The 24,538-nt window shown below is 42.7% G+C and overlaps 1 protein-coding gene across 2 annotated transcripts in view; it reads right to left on the bottom strand.

The window, feature by feature from the left end:
• CZIB (CXXC motif containing zinc binding protein) overlaps positions 1 to 24,538 on the bottom strand; it is a 189,142-nt gene that overhangs the window by 79,562 nt on the left and 85,042 nt on the right. For both annotated transcript variants that reach the window (XM_069642170.1, XM_069642171.1), the window contains one exon: positions 15,088 to 15,169. In XM_069642170.1, the coding sequence (XP_069498271.1) occupies positions 15,088 to 15,169 (82 nt within the window). The remainder of the gene's footprint in view (positions 1 to 15,087; positions 15,170 to 24,538) is intronic.

Raw genomic sequence — 24,538 nt, 5'->3', positions numbered from 1 at the left:
CTCGAGCGATCCTTAGATATCTTGTCCGAACGAGGTCTCGAAGGCTCCCGATGAGGATTGCGTCATTTACCCGGGCTCGAGGGCGCGCGGGTATCCGGCCGAGACCGTTCCCTGCCGGCTTCAACAGATGGCGCGGACGGGGCCTTGCCCTGCTTTTCGAAAATTTTAGGCATTTCCACGCAGAAAGCTTCCCACTCAGCGGGCGTTGAATGTTTGGACGAGCAACTCAGCCTCTCAGGGGTGTCTCCTGAAGAAGACGACGAGGAAAGCGACCGGCGGTGCCTTCTCCTCGAGCTCTTCGATGAGGACGAGTGGCGGGAACCACTCCTGGACCTTGAACGCTTGGCCGCATTCCTCTGAGGAGAGTCACCTCTCGACTCCTCAGTCGAAGGCCCACCAGGTTGGGATGTATGGGGCTTGGACACCTTGCCTACCTTTAGCTTCCCCTTTTGTTCCCGCAAGGTCTTTCCAGTCGTCGACTGGCACTTGGAGCACGCATCCGTGCCATGGCCTCTGCCCAGACACCACAGGCAGACATGATACAGATCCGTAATGGACATCTTGTATCCGCAGTCCCAGCATTTCTTAAACCCAGACTGAGGTGTCGTCGGAATTGAAGACAAAGATATATCGAAGAACTTCACAGCAAATACTAGAAAGTATGAGGCGTGTGAGTTTCACGAAGCAAACACGTTTGCGGAAAAAAAAGAACTGAGGCAACGGGCGCTGTGCATGCTACTTATAACATCCGATGACGTCACCCTCGACAGAGACCTTCGAGGGACATCGACCTGACGCCATCAATGCAGGGCACCCTCTGCCGAAGAATTTCCGAAGCAGCCAAGCTGTGGACACCCCATGTCAAAGATGAGGAGTACGTTGGAGGACAAAATCCATTCGAATTATTGCGCTCTACTGTGGGTTTTACATCATTCCTTTTTAGAGATTGGTACCCAGGCATGCAAGCAGAGTTGACAGCCATTTGTCAGCGCTGATGCCAAAACTCAGTTGCCCATGGAGATCAGAACACTCTGACCAGGTTAAGTTTCTTCTTGTATTGGTCACCTCTTTCTAATGTTGTGCGTTTAGCATCAAGAGGCTATTGCGTTTACAGTGTGGGCACTACAAATAATTAAATGAGTACTACTTTGGTCTCTGTGGACACCGCAATCCATAAGGAAACAGGAGCTTATTTGGCACTACAAGACTCAGGAGAAACAGGATTACACGATATTGAGTAACTTTTTGGAATTTATTTTAGCACGTATGAGAGACATAACATTTGTGCAAATGTGTAAAAAAACTCAGATTATCTAAACAGTTCCCCACATGATGATCACAAGTTGTTTACACCAATAGAAAATACTGGTTATGCTGAAAGAAACGATAATATGGCTTATCTGGGATAGAATAAAGAACTGGCAATCTTTGTGTTTATGCATTTATGTATCTATCGGATTTATAAATCACAAACCTAGAGGTAGGGTGCAGTGCTAGCAGAGAAACTGGGATTGGGAGCAGGGAGGTGGGGAAGAGAAAGGGTTGAGTGGAGTGATCAGTGATTGGCGATATGTTCTTTGAAGAGTAGGGACTTGAGGTACTTTCTGAAGAGTAAGAAGCAGGGGCCCACCCTTTAAAGACAAGATACATATTTGGATAAACACATAAAAATAGATATTAATTTCTCATGTATATTATGATCGTACAATGTATATATGGGCTTGATACAACTCATGTTTTTCCATGGGTCATCCCATAGAAAAACGCGATGTGAATCAGGCCTATATGACCGCTGACAGTAGCACATAGAAAAGTCAAAATATAGTGTGGGAGGCCAGAAGAAGGAGCGTGATACTTTAAGGACATTATAGTGTTTTTAATTAAATTATATAGATAAGGCCCAACTTTCCCCATCACTAAAGGGGTCACCCTGCCTATCTAAAGGAACGTCAGTTGTCATAAGTCCCAAAGTAAAAATGTCCTGCGTCCAAACCTAACTGTACCTGACCTTACCACTAAGATAAACAACTTAGCCATCCGAGAGAATATCCTTATTCTGTTGGGTTGGTGATCTATTCAATAGTCTCTGGATAAAATGTCTCGGTTTCACCAGTTTCCTCTCTTTATAATATTCTTCAGAAAAGCCTCAATATCTGCTCCATGAGCCTTTTTAATTCTTGGACAACACTCCTGGGTTGTATGCTTTCTTAACAGATATGTTGTGGCCAATTAATCTTTACATACTTTTTCACAGTCCTGTCTCTTGCTATATAGTCTCTCAATTCACCCTGGATTCGATTACGTGGGACTTGTATAATGTCTCTGTCCGGGAATCTTTCTTGAGTGAATTCTCTTCTATTCTTGTACTCTCTTGGTAGTATAATACCATATTTCTTAAGACACAGTTTGGGTGACATATTCTCCAGTCTTCCTCTGTTAGTTTATGAGACTGTATCACCTCGGGAGGGTCTTGCAGAGCTATCTCACCTCACTAGCCTCCAAGGAACTGGCTCCCCCTTGGGAAGAAGGGATGAATACAATTGATTTGCCACAGCAGGAACCAGGTACATCAGGTTATTGAACAGTTATTGAACAGATGTCTTTTTATTTTATTCTTTAATGTGTAATTTTGCTATTAAGCAAGCCTTAAACACAATAAAATAGCAAGACAACAGGAACATAATTAGTACATAATAAAAACACATTAAAGCTAAAAAGAAAAATCAAACATTTTAATTACATAAATTAAATCAATAGTATGTAACAGGATCATAAAAAGGAAAGGAAACATCTTAATCATTCTCTAATTTCAGAAATTCTTTCCATACATAAAAGGCTGATGAGGCAACAACTATTGAATCAGCTCTAAACAAGAGTATTCCAGAATTGGTCTAAAATCTGTGCAAGTGTTAGAATATCCTCTTTTATAGTGGTACTCAATTTTCTGACAAAATGTTAGAACCTGTCTACATGTTTCTACAGATTCACAACATAGACAACACCTCGCAAAGCTTCCAAATGGTCCATGGTTTCAGGTAAATTAAGGCACAGCCTTCAAATTAAATGCTTCAGCGTTTGAGCATAATTTGGTTAGGTAGAAAAAAGGTATGTCGGCCACGAAACCCTGGGTAGTGTATTCTGCACATCTACTGGTCTTTGATAGTTTTTCAATATTCCAAATCCTCTCTCTCATTTTGGCTTTTTTTTCAAGGTTATCTCTATAGAGGGGTATGACAGTGCTTCCTCTGGTGTCATTTCTAGACTAGACAAATAATCCATAGAAAAGGATCTCAGGAATTCATTATTCATTGAGTAATCTGCCAAGCCCATCATATTTAATAATTCATTGGTTAAGTTTGCTAGGCAACATTTATAAATAAAGCAATGCTCGTTGAACAGCCCAGTTTGTGGTAAGTGAGATGAGGCCATATTCTAGCCTCAAAGCTTCAACTGGGGTAGATGAAGGGAGATTTATAATACATAAGATGTTTCCATCTATTTTGTTTAACCAGTTGACACCGGTTTGGGGCAGTGATGGCAAGCCATAGATTAGACTTGGTAAAATGCTTACCTTATATATCTCTAAGAGAGCCAAAATATTAGAGCCTCCGCTTTTACCAATATATTGTTTAGCGGCGGACCATTTTCTCCAAATACGCGGTGCACACATTTCAGCATATATGAGATGATATGCGCTGATTCTTTTTAATATTAAAGCCCAAATGGCAATAATGCTCAACTACCTCAAGAATATTATCATTTAATTTCCAAATAAATGTGGGTTTCCTTGAAGCAGTACCATTCAAAAGCATGACCTTTGTCTTTTTAGTATTAATGGTTTTATGGGTTTCTTTTGCATACAAGGCTAGTGCAGTGATCAATCTTTGTAGTCCTATTGGGGTTAGGTCGAGTAACGCAATCGTCCACATACACAAGCCAACTTATGGGAATATCATTTATTTTAGGGGGAACATTCTGTTTTAAGGCAAGAGGGAGGTCAGCCACATACAGGTTAAATAAAATGGGAGCTACGGCACACCCTTGTTTTAAGCCACAATTTGTGCTACAGGGACTAGTCATTTCACCTATTTGATCTATACGTATTGAGACTGAGGTATTAGTATATAGCCCCATGATATAGTATAATAAACGGGGGTCAATTCCCAATCTCTCAAAGTTTAGTCCACACTAACTGGCGAGATACACTATCAAAGGTCAGGCTATAGTCTATATAGCAGCAATAAAGGTTTCTTTTCCTTATGCCCAATTTGGAATCTGCCATAATGTATTGAATCAATAGAATATTGCTCATGGTTCCATAATTTTTGCGAAAGCCCGTTTGAAATGGTTTTAGAAGCGCTTTCTCGTTTGCCCATTTCATTTGTTTTCTTAGCAATATTGAGGCAAATATTTTCTGACTAGAATCCTGCATTGCTAATAGTCCATAGTTAGCAGTATCTAGTTGTGTGCCTTTCTTAAAAATGGGGACAAGTATGGAGTCATGCCATGTATTGGGGATTATGCCTGTAGCCTTTATCGTCCTAAATACGTTATAGAGGATTTATGACCAAAAGTCTGGGTCTCCTCTGTAAAGTATATTAGGGATTCCATCGGGTCCCGGGTAACCTGAGGATTTCAGTTTAATAATGATGCTTCTTATATCATCAATGTCATAATCCATGAATTTGGGGCAGCCTTTGATGTTATTTAAATCATCCGAGGATGGAACATCATCCTTGGTAAAATACAATTTATTAATATATTGGACCCAAGTTGAGGAAGCAATGGGATTTAATTCCACTGAGGTGGCAGTAGTCTTGCCCTCATTAAAGCGTTGCCAAATGTATGCTTATTCTGGGATTTAAGTAGTCCCAGGAACAGTAACCATTTAGCACTATTCTGTGATTGTTTATGTTGGTGAAGCCATTTCTTGTAGCGTGTTCTCAAATTCGTAATTTTAAGGCTTTTCTGATCTTCTGGCAACGAGGCATCCCTGCATTCGCAGGCCATAGCTCTCCTGTAAGCTTTTCTTTCTTTGTGCATCAAGAAATCATAGGGAGTTATATGTAATTTATTATATTTGTCAGATGATTTTGACTTCTCCAGATGAGTACTGGACTTAATATTTTGCACCAAAGTATCCATCTGCCAATCATTTTGCTTCAGTTGTAATATCAAAGATATACTATTCGCCAGAAGCAGGCTATTTATTTCTTTAACTTTAGTGGCTGCCCATCTAAGGCATCCCAGACTATTAACTTGAACCTTTCCCCAGAGGTGATTAGGCCTAGGTAATACGGGGATGCCAATCTGCCAGGACAGGATACTGTGGTCACTTACACCATTTTCCAGTAAATTAATAGGACAATACTTATTAATTTATATTATATTGACAAGAACAATCTATATGCAAATGACTAGTTCCATTCAACCAGGTATACGTCTTCAAATTAAGGGCCTTTAGTTCGAAAGCTAAGCTTTCCAAATTGAATGCTTCTAAGAACAGGTTCCATTTTTGTCTTCGAGTACACAGCTTGCCTTGGAATAATTGCAGATCCTTTACATTCAAATGCCCTGTAATAATTATCCCTTCCATAGAATTAGACTCAAACCACTGAAATAACAGGGATCTAGTTACCCTTAAAATTTCATCTGTGAAAAGGCCTGAAGGAGGGTCATAGATATTTAAAAGAAAGGTTTTCGCAAGTAAGGAAGGAGTAGTCTGGGGTACTGCTGAGAGAACATAGTGGGAACTGCTGCTGCCTGTATAAGCATTTATTAATAGATTTGCCCGAGAGCTAATAGCTAATCCACCAGTAGCTCTGCCCTTGACAGAAGGGATCGCATGGCCATAGTGCATTGTATAACCATCTACAAAAACGAACTCTGTCAGCAAGGTTTCTTGTAGAAAGAAGAGGTCAGCGCTCGATATATATACAAATACCTCTGGTTTCATGACAACGTGTATTTCAAGACAAACAATTCAACATGATTTTCACAGAAAATTGTCAGTTAGAGCTACGCGGTACAGGCTCAGATATCCAGTCATATGTCTCATACTCTTTTACAATGGGCCGGTTGGAAAACATAAGCACCGATTTCTCTGAGTTTTTACCACCTTTCACCAAGTCCTAGTGTGTTCAGAGTGCTGCATTACATTTTTTGTTTTTCTACAATCTTTTAGGGAAAGACCCAAAGTTTCCAGCCGTTCACATTAGTCTTAACCAATGCCATCATCAAGGGAGAGGAGAATACAACTAAAGCCCAGTTGGCTTCACTGTTAATTCTAGGCAGTTCGATCTTGGTGATATCTCGAGTGGTAATTGTATACAAATGGCTGACAAAAAAGGACTATATATGGATGGATTTTTCTCCTGAAACAAAACCCAACTTCCAAAGGCTTTAAGGTGCTCCCCATCAATGGGAGCATTCTTTAACATGCTATTCGTAGGATAAGTAGCTATCTTATTACTTGATAGTGGAATGAGATTATTAGATGCTGGATCTAGATTTGATCTAGGTATTTCTTGGATAGAGTTATTTTCTATCGGTTGAGTGCTGAATCCCTTCAGCGTCATTTGTATGGTTTTTCGAATAACGGGAGGGGTAAGCAGGACTGCAGCTTTTCTTTGATCTTGCTTCCAATTGACAGCAGGACCACAAAGCCTAACAGTTTTAGTATCATCTGCCAGTTCGTGTATAATAGTAGATTTCTTCTTGAACTTCCTTAGGCTGTTTGGTCTTGAGTTCTTCTTTCTCTTGCTCTATCATCAGGGCTAGTGGCATATGTTTGTGGGGTCAAGGGAGCTCTTATATAAAAGATGAGGTATCCTTAGAAATGTGATAATTCCCTTCTACCTTAGAGACCCCCAGCTCTTTTGCGGGACTTTAGGACTTTTAATTTTTATCCTGGAGAGAGCGAGACATTTTTCCCACTCAAAATGTCCCCAGTATTCTTTTTTTCACCATTTCTTGTTAGAAAGATCCTTCTTGAGATTTACTCTGTGCGCCAAACCAGCTTTGGTCCCTTTGTTCGTTTTGTCTTTGGAGGGGTTGACTGGTGAAGCCCACCTCTGGCTCCAGCGTGTCTGGCAGGGCAGGAAGCAAGGGAGGTTCCTGAAACTCCCTGTTCTTAATTCCCTTGGTTACAAGAATGCACCCAAAAGGTGATTGGCTGGCTGGCTGTCCGTGGAGGACAGCCACCCTGCTGTGTGAGTGACAGCTAGGCTACGAATGAATGGGAGCGACTTGCATAAAAGTCAAGGTCTGTTACTTGGAAGGCAGAGTCGACCACTGGACAACGGAATCCGAAGAAGAACTCGAAAGAGACGCTTGCTGCAACTCCTGGACTGTTGATTTGCCCGGTGAAGCCCTGCTGCAGTGCTGAAGCTCCGAATCCGCCTCGACTACAGAAGCCCTGAAAAGGATGACTTCTCCCCTTGGGTTGGTGGGACCAATCAACCCCAAGACAAACTCATCTGGAAATCCTCTCGAAGCTGACTGTACTTCCATTGTTGTTGCAGCAACCGAGTGCTAGGGAGAGGAACACCAGAATCGAGAGCATCGTTTTTAAGTCAGACCCTCGCTCCAAAAAGATCCTCCGGACTCCCTTGAAGCAGGACTCACCAAGCCTGAGCCACCTCAACAGAGTACTGGACCCCAGAAGCAAGGAAAGCCCACAAGGTATCCGAGAACCGCAGTGGTGCCATTTGCGAGAAGCCGAAACGACAAAGTGCCGCTGATCTGAACTTTGCCCATTGCTGCTGCCGACCTTCAAACAGTAGTGCAGGAGTCCCCAGACGTCCTCCCTCTTGTCACCACGACTGAGTCCCAGGAACAACAGGATCTCATACTACAACAGGAACAGAAGGCAGCTGGAACCAATTTCTTCAGACCTATGGTACTGTGAATTAAGGGTACTTACCTCTTGCTGTGTAGTTTGCTTGCTCTCAGTTGAGACTTGCATTTTTTTTTTAAAGTTTTTATTACATTTTTGAACAAACAATAAAACCAAACAAACAGTGCATGTTCAACAGTTTCATTACACTTTTTAAATTCCCTAATCACTACTCCCACTACCCCACCTACCTTGCGAGTCTATCGCCTTGAGTCATCAGATTCCACACCCTGTGGTTCGGTCTCCTCCTCAACCGGTTCAGTCGGGTCATCTAACGACCCAAACAATCCGGCTATCAGTGATTTCCAGGCCATCAGGGACTCATTCTCCTCCTCCCCCCCCCCGTTGCTGCACGCCTCTTGCCATGCTATGGTTTCGGCTTCTGCCCATTTTTGCAAGTCTTTCCACCACACCTCTATCCTCGGCACATGGCATGACTTCCATCCCATGGCAATCCTTCTCTTTGCATGCGCATAAGCCAGGTCCCTTAGTTTGCTTACATGCCTGAGTTTCCGTGGTCTGGGGAACCCCCCCAGCAGGCAGGCCCATACCGTGTCCACTACTATCTTGACCCCTCTTCCTTCTAGGTTCTCTTTTACACCCCTCCAGAACCTCTCTATGATCGGGCAAGACCAAAACATATGCACCATGCCTGCGTTCTCTTCGTCGCACTTGGGGCATGCTTGCCGACCTGCATTCTCGAACCTCGATATCCTCCAAGGCGTCATATAAGCCCTGTGTGTTATGTAAAGCTGTATCTGTTTCAGTCTTGCTTCTTATGATACCTTTGCACCCGTTCCCACATCCCATCTCCCATTTGGGCCCCAACCTCCGTTTCCCAGTCCAATCTCAGCTGCGTGACCTCCTTCCCCACTTTAGACATCAACATCTCGTACAGTCTGGAGACCTCATGGCCCCCCTCAGCCATATCATATATAACGTCGATGGTGGCGTCCAGTTCTTCCTCCAACACAGTTTCGGGCCACATTCTCTTAATCCTCTGTACCATTCTGTGGTACGTGATGTACTGGCCATCGTGCAACCCAGCCTCCTCCCGCAGCCCCTCAAAGGTAACGCAAGAGCCCCCCTGCCAAATATCCCCCATCGTTGCCAACCCAGTCGGCTCCCAGTGGGTCCGGAGTATCAGTCGCAGCTGAGCGTCTGCCCCTGTCAATACCACCAATGGCATCTGCGGCGAGCATGGGGACGGGATCCCCATCAATTGGCATGCCCTGCGTCACACCTTCCACCCCAGCAGCATCATTTTAGGGCGCCCCACCATCTCCGCCCTGGGTGCCCACATAACTTCTTTCAAATAAAAGGGTGCACAATCCCACCCAAACAGCCTAATTTCTGAGGTCTCTTCTTCAGATAGCCATTTGGCAACATATTGCAACTGGCTCGCCACATAGTACGCCTCGTAATTGGGCAGCTTTATACCCCCTTTGTCATGGAAGTTCTGGGGCTTCCATAACGCCACTCTGTTTCGCGTGCCATGCCACAGAAAGTCCCTACACATGCTATTCAGTTTGGCAAAAAACCCTTTAGGAATCAGATACCGAATATTCCCGAAGTAATGTAGCAGTTGAGACTTGCATTTACTGCCTTTTGTAGAGTTGCTTGCAGCTCTACCTTTCAATAGCCTCCCAGCTTGTAGACAACAGGGATTTATTTTTCAACAAAAACTCTCTATAACACGGTGCAAGTCTTTTTAGTTACCTTCGAGAAGAACTTCAGCTCCCCTAGACTTTGCTCAATTGACGTTGGCTGTCCTGGCTCCCTGATAGACACTTCTAACCTCTGACTTTGTGTTTTCATCTGTCCCTCCAAAAAATCATACATACTTTACTTGTATAGCTGGGAAAGAGATAATCTACATTTCATTGGGGGGCTTCAAAAGTGCTTACCTGTTTTGAGTAACGTGTTAGCCATTGTTTCTTCCTCTAGCCGTTTCCTATTGACACCAAACTCAGTATTGCTCTAACTGTACCAGTGACATATCACTGTCAACAGTGTACTAGTTATTGAAGTCACCTGAAGGTGTAGAAGTGTCTGTGTGCGATACCAAAAAAGGTATCAACTGATTTATTGAAACAGAGTGTGTATTTCTGAAGTATAAGTGTTACATATTTGCTCCCTTCTAAAGAAAGCTTATTCAAACTGACTTCAATTAATAAATAATTGTTTAAACAAAAAACCTTGAGTATGTTTTATTTGGACATTTGTCACTGTGAAACTATGTTGCAACCCCACAGCTCACATTGACCCCTCTTGAGATATGCCTGGCTGCTCAGTCACTCTACCAACTTGTGTAGTACAGACTTATACCAAAGGTTGGGTTCCTATTGCCAAGAGGACAGGGCTGGTGCCGTCTCCCACAGGGTACTGCATACAATCTTGCCTAACTAGATGGAATACAAATTCTCATATTTCCAGTCCGAGAGATCAATTGATGGTGAGATGGTATTGGCGCCAGCACTGGTAGATGGTTTTTAAGAATCAATAATTAACAGCTCTGGCCATTTCAACACATTTGACCTGGGCTGAACATCGTTTCAATGGCGTCGTTCTGGAAGTCTGTGCAGGTATTTGTGTTCTGCAAGATTCAACGCTCTTCAAAACTTTGGCCGATATTGTAGTGACTATTGACTTTATGTCAGTTTGATCCTTGGCTAACTTTGTCAATATCGCCTCCAATGAGGCCAGTTTAGACATAATCAGAAGAGCATTGTTATCCTTACAACTTTCTTTTGTATGCAAAATTGAGACCTGTTGTATCGCTTGATTTGAGGTTTCAAAGCTGTCCGAGTCAGTCTTGGAGTGATCAGTTTCTCCTTTATTCCCACCTCTCCCTCTCTTCCCCGCAGGTCAAGCCCACTCCAGCACTGCCACCTACCTTTTCGGTCAGCCGACCCATGAAGCGTGTGTCAGTTGAGGCTTTCGCCGCTACTTTCTCTACACCTCCCGTCTTTCCTTTATCCTCCTTTCCCCTGTTCACCCCTAACGATGTTTCTAGACAAGTCCGATCTATGAAAGTCTTGTCAAAGCAGGTCCCTGCTCATCCAGAACCATCAAGGACCACATCAAGACCCTTGCTCCCGCCATGGCCAACTTCTGCAATCACTCCTTTGCAACTGGAACTTTCCCCTCCCCTTTAAGCACTCTATTGTGCACCCCTTCTAAAGAAGCCCTCGGCCAATTCTTCCTCTCCGACTAACTATCGCCCGATCTCCATCACTCCTTTCCTGGGCAAATTCTTGGAAAAGCTGGCCATCTCCCAGCTCAATATACATACTGAATCTGTTGGTTGCCTCCATGGCCACCAGTATGGCTTCAGAGCTGCCAGAAGCACGGAAACTGCTCGCCTAAGCACCTGTGAAGACTTGCACTGCAATATTGACTCTAATCTCCCTTCTGTCCTCATTCTTCTCGATCTATCCTCTGCTTTTGTCACAGTCAACCATGCCATGCTGCTCAATCGCCTCCACGACAACCTAGGTATTACTGATCAGGCCCTGGCCTGGTTGACCTCCTTTCTCACCAACAGACATCCTCGGGTCTAACCGGGGTCTTTCCTCTCTTCTATCCCTCTCTCTACTTGTGGTGTTCCCCAGGGGTATACCCTCTCTCCCTGGCTCTTCAACCACTACCTGGCACCTCTTGCCCACCACATCGCTACTTTCTGCTCCAATTTTCAATGTTATGCGGATGACACTCGGCTCTCTTTCAGGCTCCCCTCAGCCAACTCTGCTTCTTCTCTCAGCAGACTGTCTGGCTGCAATTCAGGAATGGTCTGCTGCCAAAGATCTCTGCCTTAATGCCAGTAAGACTGAGATATTACTCATTGGCACACCCGCTCCCTCCTTTCCTCTCTCTCTCTGGCCACCCATTCTGGGCCCTCTTCCTGCTCCTTCCTGCGAGGCTAAGAACCTTGGTGCAAGACTTGTCCTTGGCCTCAGACCCAGGGATCGTTTCTCTCCAGCTCTGCAATCTCTTCACTCGCTCCCCTTGGCTGCAAGGATCAATTTCAAGACTCTCTGAATCGTCCACATGGATTTCTGGGCCCTTAAACTTTCTCTTCCAAAACATCTTCCTTCTTGAGCTCTCCGCTCATCAAGCTACAACTCTCTGAGGGTCAAACGCTTTTCCAAGCAGAGTTGGAGGCAGATCTATCTCCTCAGCTGGGGCCTCCCTCTGGAACAGTCTCCCTGCCTCTCTCAAACTTGAGAAGAACCACCTCCGGTTTTGGAAGCAACTGAAGACCTTCCTTTTCGCTTCCGCTTTCTCCTCTTCCTCTCCCCTGCGTATGCACCTGACTGCTCCGCACACTGGTCACCTGGTCACCCTCTGAACTCGGGCCCACACTGCCTCCGGACTCCCCAGCACTTAAGGTTGTGTATCCGCAATCCTACAGTCTCTTCTCTCTGCACTTATAAGCCCTCGCTGGCTACACTTAAGTTAACTGCACTTCCCCCCTTCCACTCCCCCTGGCACTTCTCCACTTCCCTCTTCCCCGCACTTGCGCGATCTGAATGACAATGCCACGTAAGGTCGTTATTTTGTCCTCCCTTTGTTTCCCCCTCCTTGTCTTGTCGCGCCTAGAAACACTTGTGTACAGGTGAGCTATAAATACCACATCATATCATATATCAGAGCAGGTGGATGAGTCAGAGGAGGATGCCATGCCATTGAATCCGGTGAGCTGGATAGATTACATTCCGAGACATTATCCATACATCGTGTGCTAGGTAATACCTGCTCTCCTCCCAGTGAAGCCCTCTTTAAACCAAAACACATTTTCAACAGTGAATTGTTATTATCAATTGTCGGCGAAACAAATGAGGCTTCAGTATTCAGAGGCACAGAGGCAGCCGCATAGTTGCTCTGGGGTGAAGCTCTAGAAGGGGGCAGATACGTTTCAGGAGATGTTATCTTCTATTGATTCGTGCTACTTGACATTGTTTTTTTTACAGGCAAGTAGTCCTTTCATTTTTACACTAGCCTCTTTCTTCCCAGCGCTTTCTTTAGAGCTTCGCAGACCAGTGTTACGAGGGCCACTGCGTTTCATTGTGGAAAATGGAAACACTACTGCGCCACGGGTTCACAGACAGCCTACTGTGGAATGGGCTCAAAGGGAAGCACTACGCAACCCTGCAGTCACCCAAACAAGGTCATGAGGCGCAGGTAGGAATAAAAGTACTTCATTCAAAATACCAATAACTGGGTTTTACGGTTAGCTGAAGAAAGATGATGTTGTAATGAGACCTACCCACCTTCCAAGTGAGGAATTTCTTAGCCTGAAGCCGTCGCCAGCTGAAGACCGCAGAAGACAAACGACTCACCAAACGACTCAGACTTTCTAATTCTATGACAACACACTCAGACCAAAAAGGGTATATGGGATTGACAACCCCGCACCTCCTGTACCTGCAGCAGTGATTGGCCATACATTTACAGTACAATCAGGCCTCCAGATAAGGTTCATACCTTACACATGAGAATCTTGTAAATACAACAACTTTATTATTTTCCTGTGTACATTTACGCACAGGTTTAGAGCACATGGCAGTGCAAAGGTCAGGTTACTTGACAGAAACCAGAACACTTCTTTTTATTTTTATCTACATGGATGTAATTTAAAGCCATGGAGAAAAGCCTCTGAAACAGAATGTATTTCTCTGAAGCCTTTCAAAAAAGTAACTGCACACTATGATAAAAGGAATGGTTTCTTTCCATTCAGCTTCTCATGTGTTGTGTGTAGATGCTCTTGAAGCAAACAGATGCACTGTGCATATTTATTTTCTTAGCATGTTCAGATTGTATAATTATTAAGATGGAAAACTAAGTTGCAATTAAGAATTCATCTTTTGTAACAAATTATGCTTTTTTCCAGTGAAAGCAAACCAGTATTGCACAATTGTATTTTTCAGAGTACCTGTGCTGTGTGCATAATCATGCAGGGGCAGATCATTTTTACACTTATATTTTAATATACACTCCAATTATAAAAACAGTGTGTAAAATGATGAGTATGCACGGTCTAGTTTACATCCATTCAATCTTGCAGTCAATGGTGTCCATTACTATAAATGGTCAGTGGCAGCAGAGTCTGCTCAAGGTTGAGTGATTGTCATTACACCAATCACAGGTGTTATAGCTTTTCAAATCTTCAAGATTACAATTAAAACATCCAAAACCTGACTCTCAAGGAAGTGCAAGCGCTGTTTAAAAACAAACAAATGAAAGTTACATTTGTAATTGAAAAAGAAACTCAGCAAAGCCTGTCCCTGTGATAATCCAGATAGGCATTTAACTTTGTGTAGCCCTTCATACATGGGTCGTCCAACATCTAGGCACTGTGTTTATCATACCTCAGTTGTTACTCTGTTTACCACCCTCTAAAGGATGATAACTAATAAAAAGCTGTGCCCGTTGAGAGCTCGTTGCTATGATCAGTAGGTTGCAGGTATGAATTCCGACAAGACCAACCCAGCCTTTCATCCTTTCGAGGTCGATAAAGGATTGCCAACTTGGGTTTTGTGATAATTGTGATAAACATGTTCTGTGTACAGCGCTTTGCCAAAAGCGCTATATAAAGAACCATTTGACCATGAGATTAGGTATAGAGTTTAGCATGGAGTCATTGCCTCTGCACGTTTGTATCATAACATTGCCATAACACTAGGGAGTAATAGCTGCAGGAAATGAGGACTTTCATTAAACACCAAAAGACAATTCTGCTATCGAACCTCAAAACACACAATACAATTCATATTTGCTTTACTATGTAACTGACTAGGTTTTTGTGTTTTCATCATTTAAATATATACAGGAGAGATCAATTGGCCAGACCTTAGAGAAATAATCAAAGGTGTATTCTGTCACAACGCAGAAAGCTGCTGCTTGAAAATTATTTCCATACAGTGTTTGCACACATTGGCTGGATGTCACATACCTTTAACTCTCTTCAAAAGGAGAAAAGTAATTTTTACTCTCTTGAAATCACATTTACTCTCAAAGTTTAAAAATAGGGAGTAAAATACTCCCACCTCAAAATCTTATCTGAAGCAATGAGTACAATGTTACGTCCACGATCACTGTCTGTGTCTCTCTGAAAGATCAACATTCATGATGATAATTACATATTTTATGCAGTAAATTAGTGTAATGTAACACATGAAAAAGCTTACCTATGGAATTCTCTCTAGCGCACAGCTTGCATTTTTGCACCATACTCGCACTTCCTCTACCTCCCTTCAGAGGGACGCTGTCCTAACATTAAAAGCGTAGTCATATTATACACAATTCCAGTTTTTAACTTAAAAAATAAAAATTATCAAATAGGCTGAAAACTGCCATCGCACAGTTTATAATTAGAAGACAATAATACATATGTTTTGCCGATATCCCACTTTACCTCGAACAGAATATCCTTTCTACATTCACTTCATCAGATATTTACTTAATGCATTTAATTCTTCTTACCTTGACTGCATCTTCACATTGTCAAGGTGGCAATGGATATGGTAAGGTTAGCTTTAAGGTTGGAGTCATGGGAAGGGAGATAGTGGGAAGAATATGGGTTAGAAAAGATGGAGGGGACGACAGGGGATCTCCCCTTGTAATGACAAAGTGAATGTTAGAAGAAGTGAAAGGCAGAAGTAGTAAAGGTATGAAGAAGTAAATGTGACGAAGCAAATGTATCGTGAAGCGAACGCAGAAAAAGTGAACACAGGCATTTATTTTGCCTTGACAATAAAAAGGCCCTGGTGGCTAAGCAAAGTTTGTTAAACTAGACATTTTGAAAAACAGATTTATAGTCAAAGCTAACGATAATGCCATGAGAGACCCTGCATGTCCTTATGCAGTTAAATTAAGTAGAAATGTCAATGGAACTATAGGGCTAATGAACAACACAGACCAAATTAGTCAAGTTCATGACAAAATACAGATGTACCATCATAGAGTTGCAATCCTTTCTAAAGCAGCAGTGAAAGTGGGTGCAAAACCTAAACAGATAGTTTCACTTGAAAATGTTGCTTGGTAAACCTTGCTCTAAAAAGAAAAAGAGCAAAGACTTTCTTTGCTGAGCGGCCACAAGTGTCAGATGCAGCCAGCGAGGGACATACAGGGATTTAGGCAGCCCTCACTCCTTGAAGACTTTGTGTAAGGGCATAACGTGTGCTGGTTTTGTAGTGGGGCAGAGGCATCCAAGGTTTTTGCTTACAATCCGGGCCAAAGGGATGAGGGAAAGTGAGGGAAAGCAGAATCTATGGGTCAATCTTTAGTGCCAGTGAGAGGGAGGAGTTGGAAGAGGTGTAGTATGGGTGGTTTGTACGTGGATGCCTCCCAATTAAAAAACAAGGTTATGATGCAGCATGGAGGAAGGCCACGTCAAGTAGAAATACTCAATGAGGAGCTTGCTGTGGAATTTGGAAAGCCATATTCAGCCATTGGCAAGGATTCCAGGGGACAAAATAACAAAGAACTGAACAAATAGAATCTGTTTATTTTTTAGCAATGAGAGAACTGTACAATGGGGAAAGAAGATACATCTTATTTTATGTTATGTTAGAAGGTTTTATAAAGCGCTCGATCACCAATGGCATCTTGGCGCTGGACAAAAACCAACATGAAGGTAACGGCCTGAAAAGAATTAGAATAGAAGAGATTTCAACAAACGTCTAAACGCTAAGTGGTTCTCAGTGGCTCTAAGATGAACCGGCAAAGCATTCCAAAGCTTTGCGGCATAGTCCGAGACCACCCACCATAGACTACTGAAACCGGAGAACCTGAATTAATCAGCCTGCAAACGCAGGGAATGGGCATGAATATAGGGGTAAAATTTCTCCTGCAAATATTCAGCTCCCCTAGTGTAGAAGGCCCGATGGACAATGCAGAGGGCCTTGAATTCGGTCCGCTTCCCAACTGGGAGCCAATGAAGGCCACGCAGGACAGGCGAAATATGAGCCCCAAACAGAGCACCCGTAGCCACTATAGCCGCCAAGTTCTGTAAGAGTTGGAGACAATGGATGAGAAAATGAGGCTGGGCAAGATGTAAAGTATAGCAATAGTTGATCCGACTAAATTCCAACAAGGACACAACAGGAGCATGAACCGTCGGAGGAAGAAAGGGTAAGACTTTCTGCAAGATTCTGAGATGAAAATGCCCTTATTGGCACATGGCAGCAACCTGAATCTCCATTGATAGAGTGGCAGAGACTTTAACGCCCAACTCTTTGACCACAGCCACCGGAGAAGGAAAGGAAGCAAAAGAAGGGGGCCAAAAGAGTGGAGTCCAGAAATCAAAGGCAGATGGGGAACCAACAACCAGGACCTAGGTCTTCTCCCCATTCAACTTTAGCCCGCTGAGGCTCATCCACTCACCCACAGCCTCCAGGCAACCCTTAAACTGAGATGCAGTGTTCGGTTGGGCCAGTTTAAAACGAATAATAGTCTGGGCATCATCAGCGTAGGAGTAGCACCAGAAGCCATGGTAGCAGATGAGACCAACAAGAGGCTGGATATAAGCATTAAAGAGAATGGGAGACAAGGCGGAGCCCTGGGGAACACCACAGGAAAGAGGAGTAAACGAGGAACAAAAGGGTAGGAGAGAAATCATTTGACCTCTGCCAAAAAAGATTTAAACCATGACAGGACAGGGCCAGAGAGACCGGCCAGGGATACATGGTCCAACAGAATAGAATGATCAACTGTATCGAAGGCCGCTGAAAAACCTAAAAGAATAAGCGTGCCCACACCCCCCTGATCAGCCAATTGAGCAAGGTTGTCCAGAACTGAAACCAATGCTCTCCATAGTCCCGTCATGTAAGAAGGAACTCAAAAGGGGAGAGATTTAAAGATTCTAAGAGCTTCACAGGGAAGGAAAGAAGAGAAATAGGATGAAAGTTAGCAGGAACAGAAGAGTCAAGATTAGTCTTTTTCAGGAGGGGGAAAACCAGTGCTCCGACGGAATATGACCAACACTGCAAGAGGAGTTGACAGCCTGAGTAACCCAAGGGGCAATGGCAGACTTAATATCTTTTAATAACCCAAAAGGAATGGGATCGAGAGGGGAGGCTGGCTTAAGTTGCACTGTCGCGGTAATATCTTCCGGGTGAAAACAGAGATGGAGGGCCATGAGAAGGCGGAGACCTCAAGACCAGGCCCAGAGAGAAGAGCGGGTACCTCGAGTTCAGAGTCCGTAATTTGGGCAAATTGATCATCAATCTTTTGAAAGAAAAAACAAGAAAGGGAGTTGCATAGAAACTGTGAGGATACCACCCCATTGCCAGTATTGTCGATAGAAGAAAATGAGCGAACTATGGAGACAAGAGCCTTCGATTGATTAAGAGCGCTCTCGACTGTGACAGAATATAAAGAGCATTTTGTTGTTGAGAGGGCTTGAAGAGACAATTTTTCCACCATACAGTAGGATAAACGCCATTCCCGCTCTGCTTGACGCTGCAACAGACAGAGATCTCAGATGGCCATTGAACCAAGGTGATGAAGGATGCCTATGTGCCTTTCATGACCAGTGAGGAGAAAGGAAATCTGCAGAGGTCAAGAAGGCCTGATTCAGTCCACAGAGATTGAAAGATAGCCTGTCACCACATTCCTTTGTGATGGTAGAAATAGTGTCCATCTTCTCGACTGTATGCCAATTGAGTTCCAAAATATTAGGTAAACTAGGGATAGGGTCGGCAGTCGAAACCTTGATCGAAAAGGGACCAACATGTGACCCGACCAGAAAACCGGTAAAATGGGAAAAACGGTTGTCAATGCACAAGACGAAAAAACAAGATCCAACGGGTTGCCCAAACAATGGGTACAGCTTCATGAACCAACTACACACAATCTAAGCTATTCATGACTTCGAATAAGGGTGAAGTAGCCAGATCAGGGGAGAATTAAATAGCAGCACAAACTGTGATTTATGGATTAGCGCCATCCCGCCCACAGGATATGAAGCCATCCGATCCAGACGAAGCATCTTATAGTTCTCTGGTATCATTTGAACCACTATGGGGCCAGAAGTCTCCAAGCCAGGTTTCGGTGACACACATCAAGTGAGGTAAATGCAGTAATCCGGTCATAGAACGACCTCCGCCAAGCAACCAGGGGGCAGGCATTGATGAGAACACAATTGAAGGACATCTCAGTTGGCAGTACTATAACTGCGTTCGCTGAATTAGCTAGTGAAAAACCAGAGGAAAAGGAAGTGTCAGGAGGGTCTAATTGCAACAAACCATCATGGGACACGGTACCTTCCGACCCCGAAATAGCGGAAAACTTCGATGTGGCCATCCATGGCCCAGCCGGCGTACGGACGTGCACAGACGGGCTTGACTTGAGTGTGAGAAGCACAAGCCCGCTGCGCCCGTCCACTGCACTTCCGACTGACAGAGCTCCTAAGAAAGCACATGGTATCGCTGGAGCCAAACCCCTTCGTCCTGCCGAAGGGCAACGTGGAAAGACTACGCAGAGGTGCGTGGAAGAAATAACCAAAAACATGTCTACCGGGCTTCAGCCCTGGAGCGGTAAGCAAGGCCAGGCACCTTTGCGCTGACGTGGCATACAGGGAAATGAACAAAATAAATAAGGCAAAACAGATAACACAAAATTAAAGTGTATACTATAAACTGAAGACAAGACACCCAGTCAAACGCCACGACCCAGATAGCGGAGCCTGAAAGGAACAAAGGAAACAAAATGAATCAAACACATAGAAATGAAATTAAAGTTAAAAAGCAAATTACGTCAGCAGGCAGCAGCTGTCTTCACTGCATAATTATGTTGGCGGACAACAAAAGTGCACGCTCGTCCTCCAAACATTACTGCCTTGGTACACAACGTACTACAGATGGTTTCATACCAATAACCGCTACAGAGCTCCATTCGGGGGGCCAACATGGATTAAGGTAAATTGAAGGTAGTACCTAGCAGAGTTAAAAGAGGAGATTGAAGAGATTGAGGGCAAGGTTGAGCAGGTGCGAGTAGGAGGTTAAAGAAAGGGCAGAGGGATATTAAACAAAAAAGCACTACATTTCTTGTGTAAATAGTGAAAGGTTTGTATGGTGTAGATATTGTGAGGGGAAGAGAAAACATTTAATTCCATTGCTAGGACTTAGGGTTCAGAGTTGTTTGCATCTGTTTAAGTAAGATTGCACAGATCTCTTGGCAATATTGGTTGTTAGGAGCCCCGAAGACAGAACTGTGGGCCACGGCAAAGCAAGGGTGCATAAGGTGGGCTTAGGAGTTTTGCCAATCCATATTGCTCAGCAGATCCGCGTAATATTGCCAATCAACATGGCCGTCAAAGAAGCAGATGCTCAGCCATTTAGAGTATGGTGCAGAGAGAGTGCACAGCATTCAGGGAACGAGATGGTACCATGTGTGATCCTGCAACAGTTCAGAGTGAATGGGAGATGGCGGCATAGCCAGCGGAGTGAGGGATCGCAGACAGAGGCATCTCTGGAATCTCTGTACCAATATTGGCGCTTAGGATCCACAAACTCTGTTCAGGGTGCTTATCTGTATTGTTTAGAAAGTCCAGATGGGAAGTAGCACCAATATGATGTGTGCAGACTTGGCTAAAACATTCGTACATGAGTACTAGGCTATAAGGACAGGAGTGATACAACATTTATGTAAGATGTATATTAGTTTGAAGCAGGATAAAAACTAACAGTAAAACTGTCACATATTAGAACCATACATGTGGAAAAAAAGGTCTTCAGTCCGATCATGGTATCAATAACTGAATTGGATGTCATACAAGAGGACAATTATGCACATTCAAAAGCGCAACCCAAATTTACATACACGATGCACAGAAAATAAAAGCTTTAACCTGTGCGTGTTTGTAACATGCACACTGGGATAAGCAATGCATAGAGGGTCATGAACTGCTGCTTTTCCACTTCCATTGCAATCCCTCAAACTGAGATACAAATGCTTTTTCCTTTTCTTTTTTGTTTACACAATGACAGACCATACTAGCACCTGTCATTGAAAAATGCACCCCCAGGAACCACATGGGTGCTGCGAGGATAAGAGAGTCTAATGAATGTAAGGGGTCTGGCCATGACAACATCTGCACTGGCGCACAGCTCCCAGGAAATGCTATTTGTGAATAAGAGGACCTGAGCATTTTCAAAAATCGTGCATTTTTTGTTTACCATTTGTATTACATTTTTATAGATGTTTTGCAGTGGTACACATTTTTTTTAAATCAACAAGGATACCATAAATACAATATGCAAACTGTAACCATACAAAAAAAATAAAATTACAGAGCATAGGGAAAGGCTAAGGACAGAAAATGATCTTTCAGATGTATTTTAAATTGATGTACAGTAGTAGTTAGACGAATATCAAGAGGTAGTGCATTCCATAATTTGGGAGCTAAATGTTGAAAGTAATGAAACAGGGGCATTGCACAAGGTTTATGTTGAACATAAAGTAAACCTAAAGAAGTGGATTGTAGTTGGTGAGAAGTTTCACTCAACTAAATCAAATCGGAGAGAGCGACAGGTGCAATATCATGCACACATTTGAATACAATACGTAAATAATGATAGTCAAACCTATAAGAAACGGGCAACCAGCATAAGTGATCTAAGTACAATGGAACATAGGAAACAAACTCGAACAGATAAATGCAAAATTGATAGAAAAGTAAGACCACCACATTTAGGTAAACCTACATAAGGACAAACCATAATTTAAATGAGAGCAAAACCAAAGTCTGAAGTAAATAATTTGTTGCAGAAAAGGTCAACCAACGTCATACTTCTGACATCATACACAAGTAACATACAGATTCACAATTCTTAGCGCTGGAAAATGAATCAAACATGTTGTAGATGCAGGACAAAAGAGAAATCTCTATCTTTTGGGGGTTTAACCGCAAGAAATAAGTGGCCATACAGGATTCGACAGACGATAAACACAGACTTTTACTGATGAAGGAGATCCATAAAAGTAGGAAAAGAAAAGAAAATGCGCGTGTCAGAATAATGATGGGTTTGGAACCCATAGAGAGTAGTAAGCGGAATAGTGTATAAAGTAAACAGATGGCAGAGTACTGAGCCTTGTTGGACTCCATACGACAGGATCTAGATGCCTTCCACAAAACAGAGAAAGAAGAATGTGTTGGACAGGTAGGAAACCAAGTGAAGATTAGGAATTTAAAAATGCGGGGTGATCCACAGTGTCCAACGCAGCAAATAAATCTGGAAGTACTAAAATAGAAGATAGTTTATTATTACAGGCCTGTAAAATAGAATCAGGAACAAATTATGCAATTTCCATGGAATTACCTGCTCGAAAACAGATTGTAGCAGAGACAATAGATAATTGGAGTTAAGATATGCAGCCAATTGAAGCTGAACAATTTTGTCTATTAACGTGGATAAAAAGGAAGAAGTGATATGGGGAGGTAATTGGAAGAATTTAAATCCTTGAGAATTGTTTTTTTTAATAACGGAATCACGGCAGCCTATTTAAAATAATTTGGTCGATGACCAGTTTGAAGAGATGTAATAAATAAAACCATAATGTAAGATGCAAATGGAGGAAATATAGATTTAACAAGTGAGGAAGGCAAAGGATTAGAGGGGGGCACATTTGTAAAGTTAGCACATGATCGAGCAGAGATAATATCCAGCTATGTGATAGGAGAAAAAGAGGAAAATGTAATGATTACCGATACCAGAAAATAGGTAATTGGGAGAATGGTCACCTGATAAAAAGCAAAGAGCATGTCTTCAATGTTTGGGACTGAAAAGAAGCAAAACCTTTTGCATCAAGTAATGATGAAAGAAAAGGATCAGTTGGATGTGGTGAGAGTAACCCATTAATTGTAGAAAAAAGGATAATGGGGTGATGAAGCCTGTGAAGATATACCGATCTGATAGAATTTGGCACGAGCATCCTTAAAAGCCGAGGAAGTAGTTTTAAGCATTTCAGTAAAAATGTATAGATTCTAAGGTGAATTATTTTTATCCAAACAACGTCGGGCCTGAGGAGTTGCTGCTACAGATCTTTGAGAGTCACTGTAAACTTTGGGTGAAATATTTTGAATTAAGGAGTAAATGTGGAATTAGGACACTGTCGATCAAGAGAATATTGAATAGATGAACTAATAAAATTACTACACACGTTCCATCAAATGTGTATAGTTCCTCGTGAGGGGGAAGAGGCGAGAAAATAGAATCAGCCAAGTTGTTGCTCGAGAGAGGCCAAAGGTCTTGATGGAAAAAAGTATTATTTGAAGGAATAGAATTAATAGTACGTGGAATAACTGAAATAGAAAAGGATGAATAAAGTAGAAAATGGATAAGCGAGGGAATGCATATAGTAAATATAGATTTGAAATTAACAATATCAAGAAAAAAAAGTCAAGAATACCACCCTTGTTACGTGTAGCTGAAGAAAGAAGAGGTGTCAAGTAATATCAAGAAGGAAGTGAAACCACGGCGGAACATTAGATCCAGATGGTGAACATAAAAGATGTGAATTCGAATCACCAGTTACAAAAGTATTAATGAAAGCTCAGAAACCAAGTAAAGCAAGGAATCAAATTCTTCATAAAACATTTTCTCGGGGCCCAGTGAAAGGTAGATAGTTAGAATACTGGACCGGGAAGAAGAGGAACATTTTGCATACTGAAACTGAAAATAGGAGACCACAGGAAGAACGGTGTAAAGGAGCCACAACCCAACTTGGATTAAATAACAAACCAGATGATCCAGTGCAGTGGTGAACAACACGCGGCCCTTCAAGGCATTAATTATAGCACTCCAAGGCCACATGAGTTTAATGATAATGTGTTGCCTGGCCGCTAGCCAGTCAGTCGATCACCAAGTCTATCATGTCAGGGGTTTGACGTCTTTGTTATCCAGTTTTTGTTTTTATATCCTGATATGTGCAGTTTTACTTCTGATCAGTCGCAAAACGCAAATAAATCAAAGTGGCAATGCAATGTATCCCGTCTTTCAGTAAAAAAAGAAAAAATACACTGTAAAATCCACATTCTTTTAAAACTCAAATTTGCACACCAAAGCCTCTACCACCAGCTCATTCCCATCGATTGTTCAGCCCACTTAATGGGACTTGTGCGGTACATTTGGCCCTCCAGCAAAAACAGGTGTTCACCCCTGGTCTAGGGGTATAAACAAAGGAACGCTTGGTAGAATTAGGAGCAGAATTATTATGAGAATTGTAGGGACAAATCCATGTTTCCTTGATACATAAAAAAGTCAAATGTAAGAAAAGAAATAAATCAAGACTAATATCAGTTTGTTTAGATAAGTAGAGAGCTAGCATTCCAAAGTGGCAAAGTAAACAGGGCTAATAAGGTACAACATGCTGGGTACAACAAATTATTCTGACTCGGTCAATTAGGGTATTGCTTACAATTCTTTCAATGAGTAATGTGAATGGGAGTTTCCAAAGAGATCTCTAGCTCAGCTAAACAAGCAGATAGAAACATCATGAAAAACTGTAAAGCAGCAGGAATATTTTCTTCTGTTTCCTATCCTTCTTATCTTGTTATTGCTTGCTATAGTGGTTTATATTCCTACTCACTACTCATACTACTCTTCATCTCATTCCACTCATCGCTGCGGTTGTGAT

This window comes from Ambystoma mexicanum, chromosome 1q (assembly GCF_040938575.1).
Source record: "Ambystoma mexicanum isolate Mex_15411 chromosome 1q, UKY_AmexF1_1, whole genome shotgun sequence".
Classification (NCBI taxonomy): Eukaryota; Metazoa; Chordata; class Amphibia; order Caudata; family Ambystomatidae; genus Ambystoma; species Ambystoma mexicanum.
Note: the sequence above shows the minus strand (reverse complement) of the source record. Positions and strands in the feature narration are given on the sequence as shown.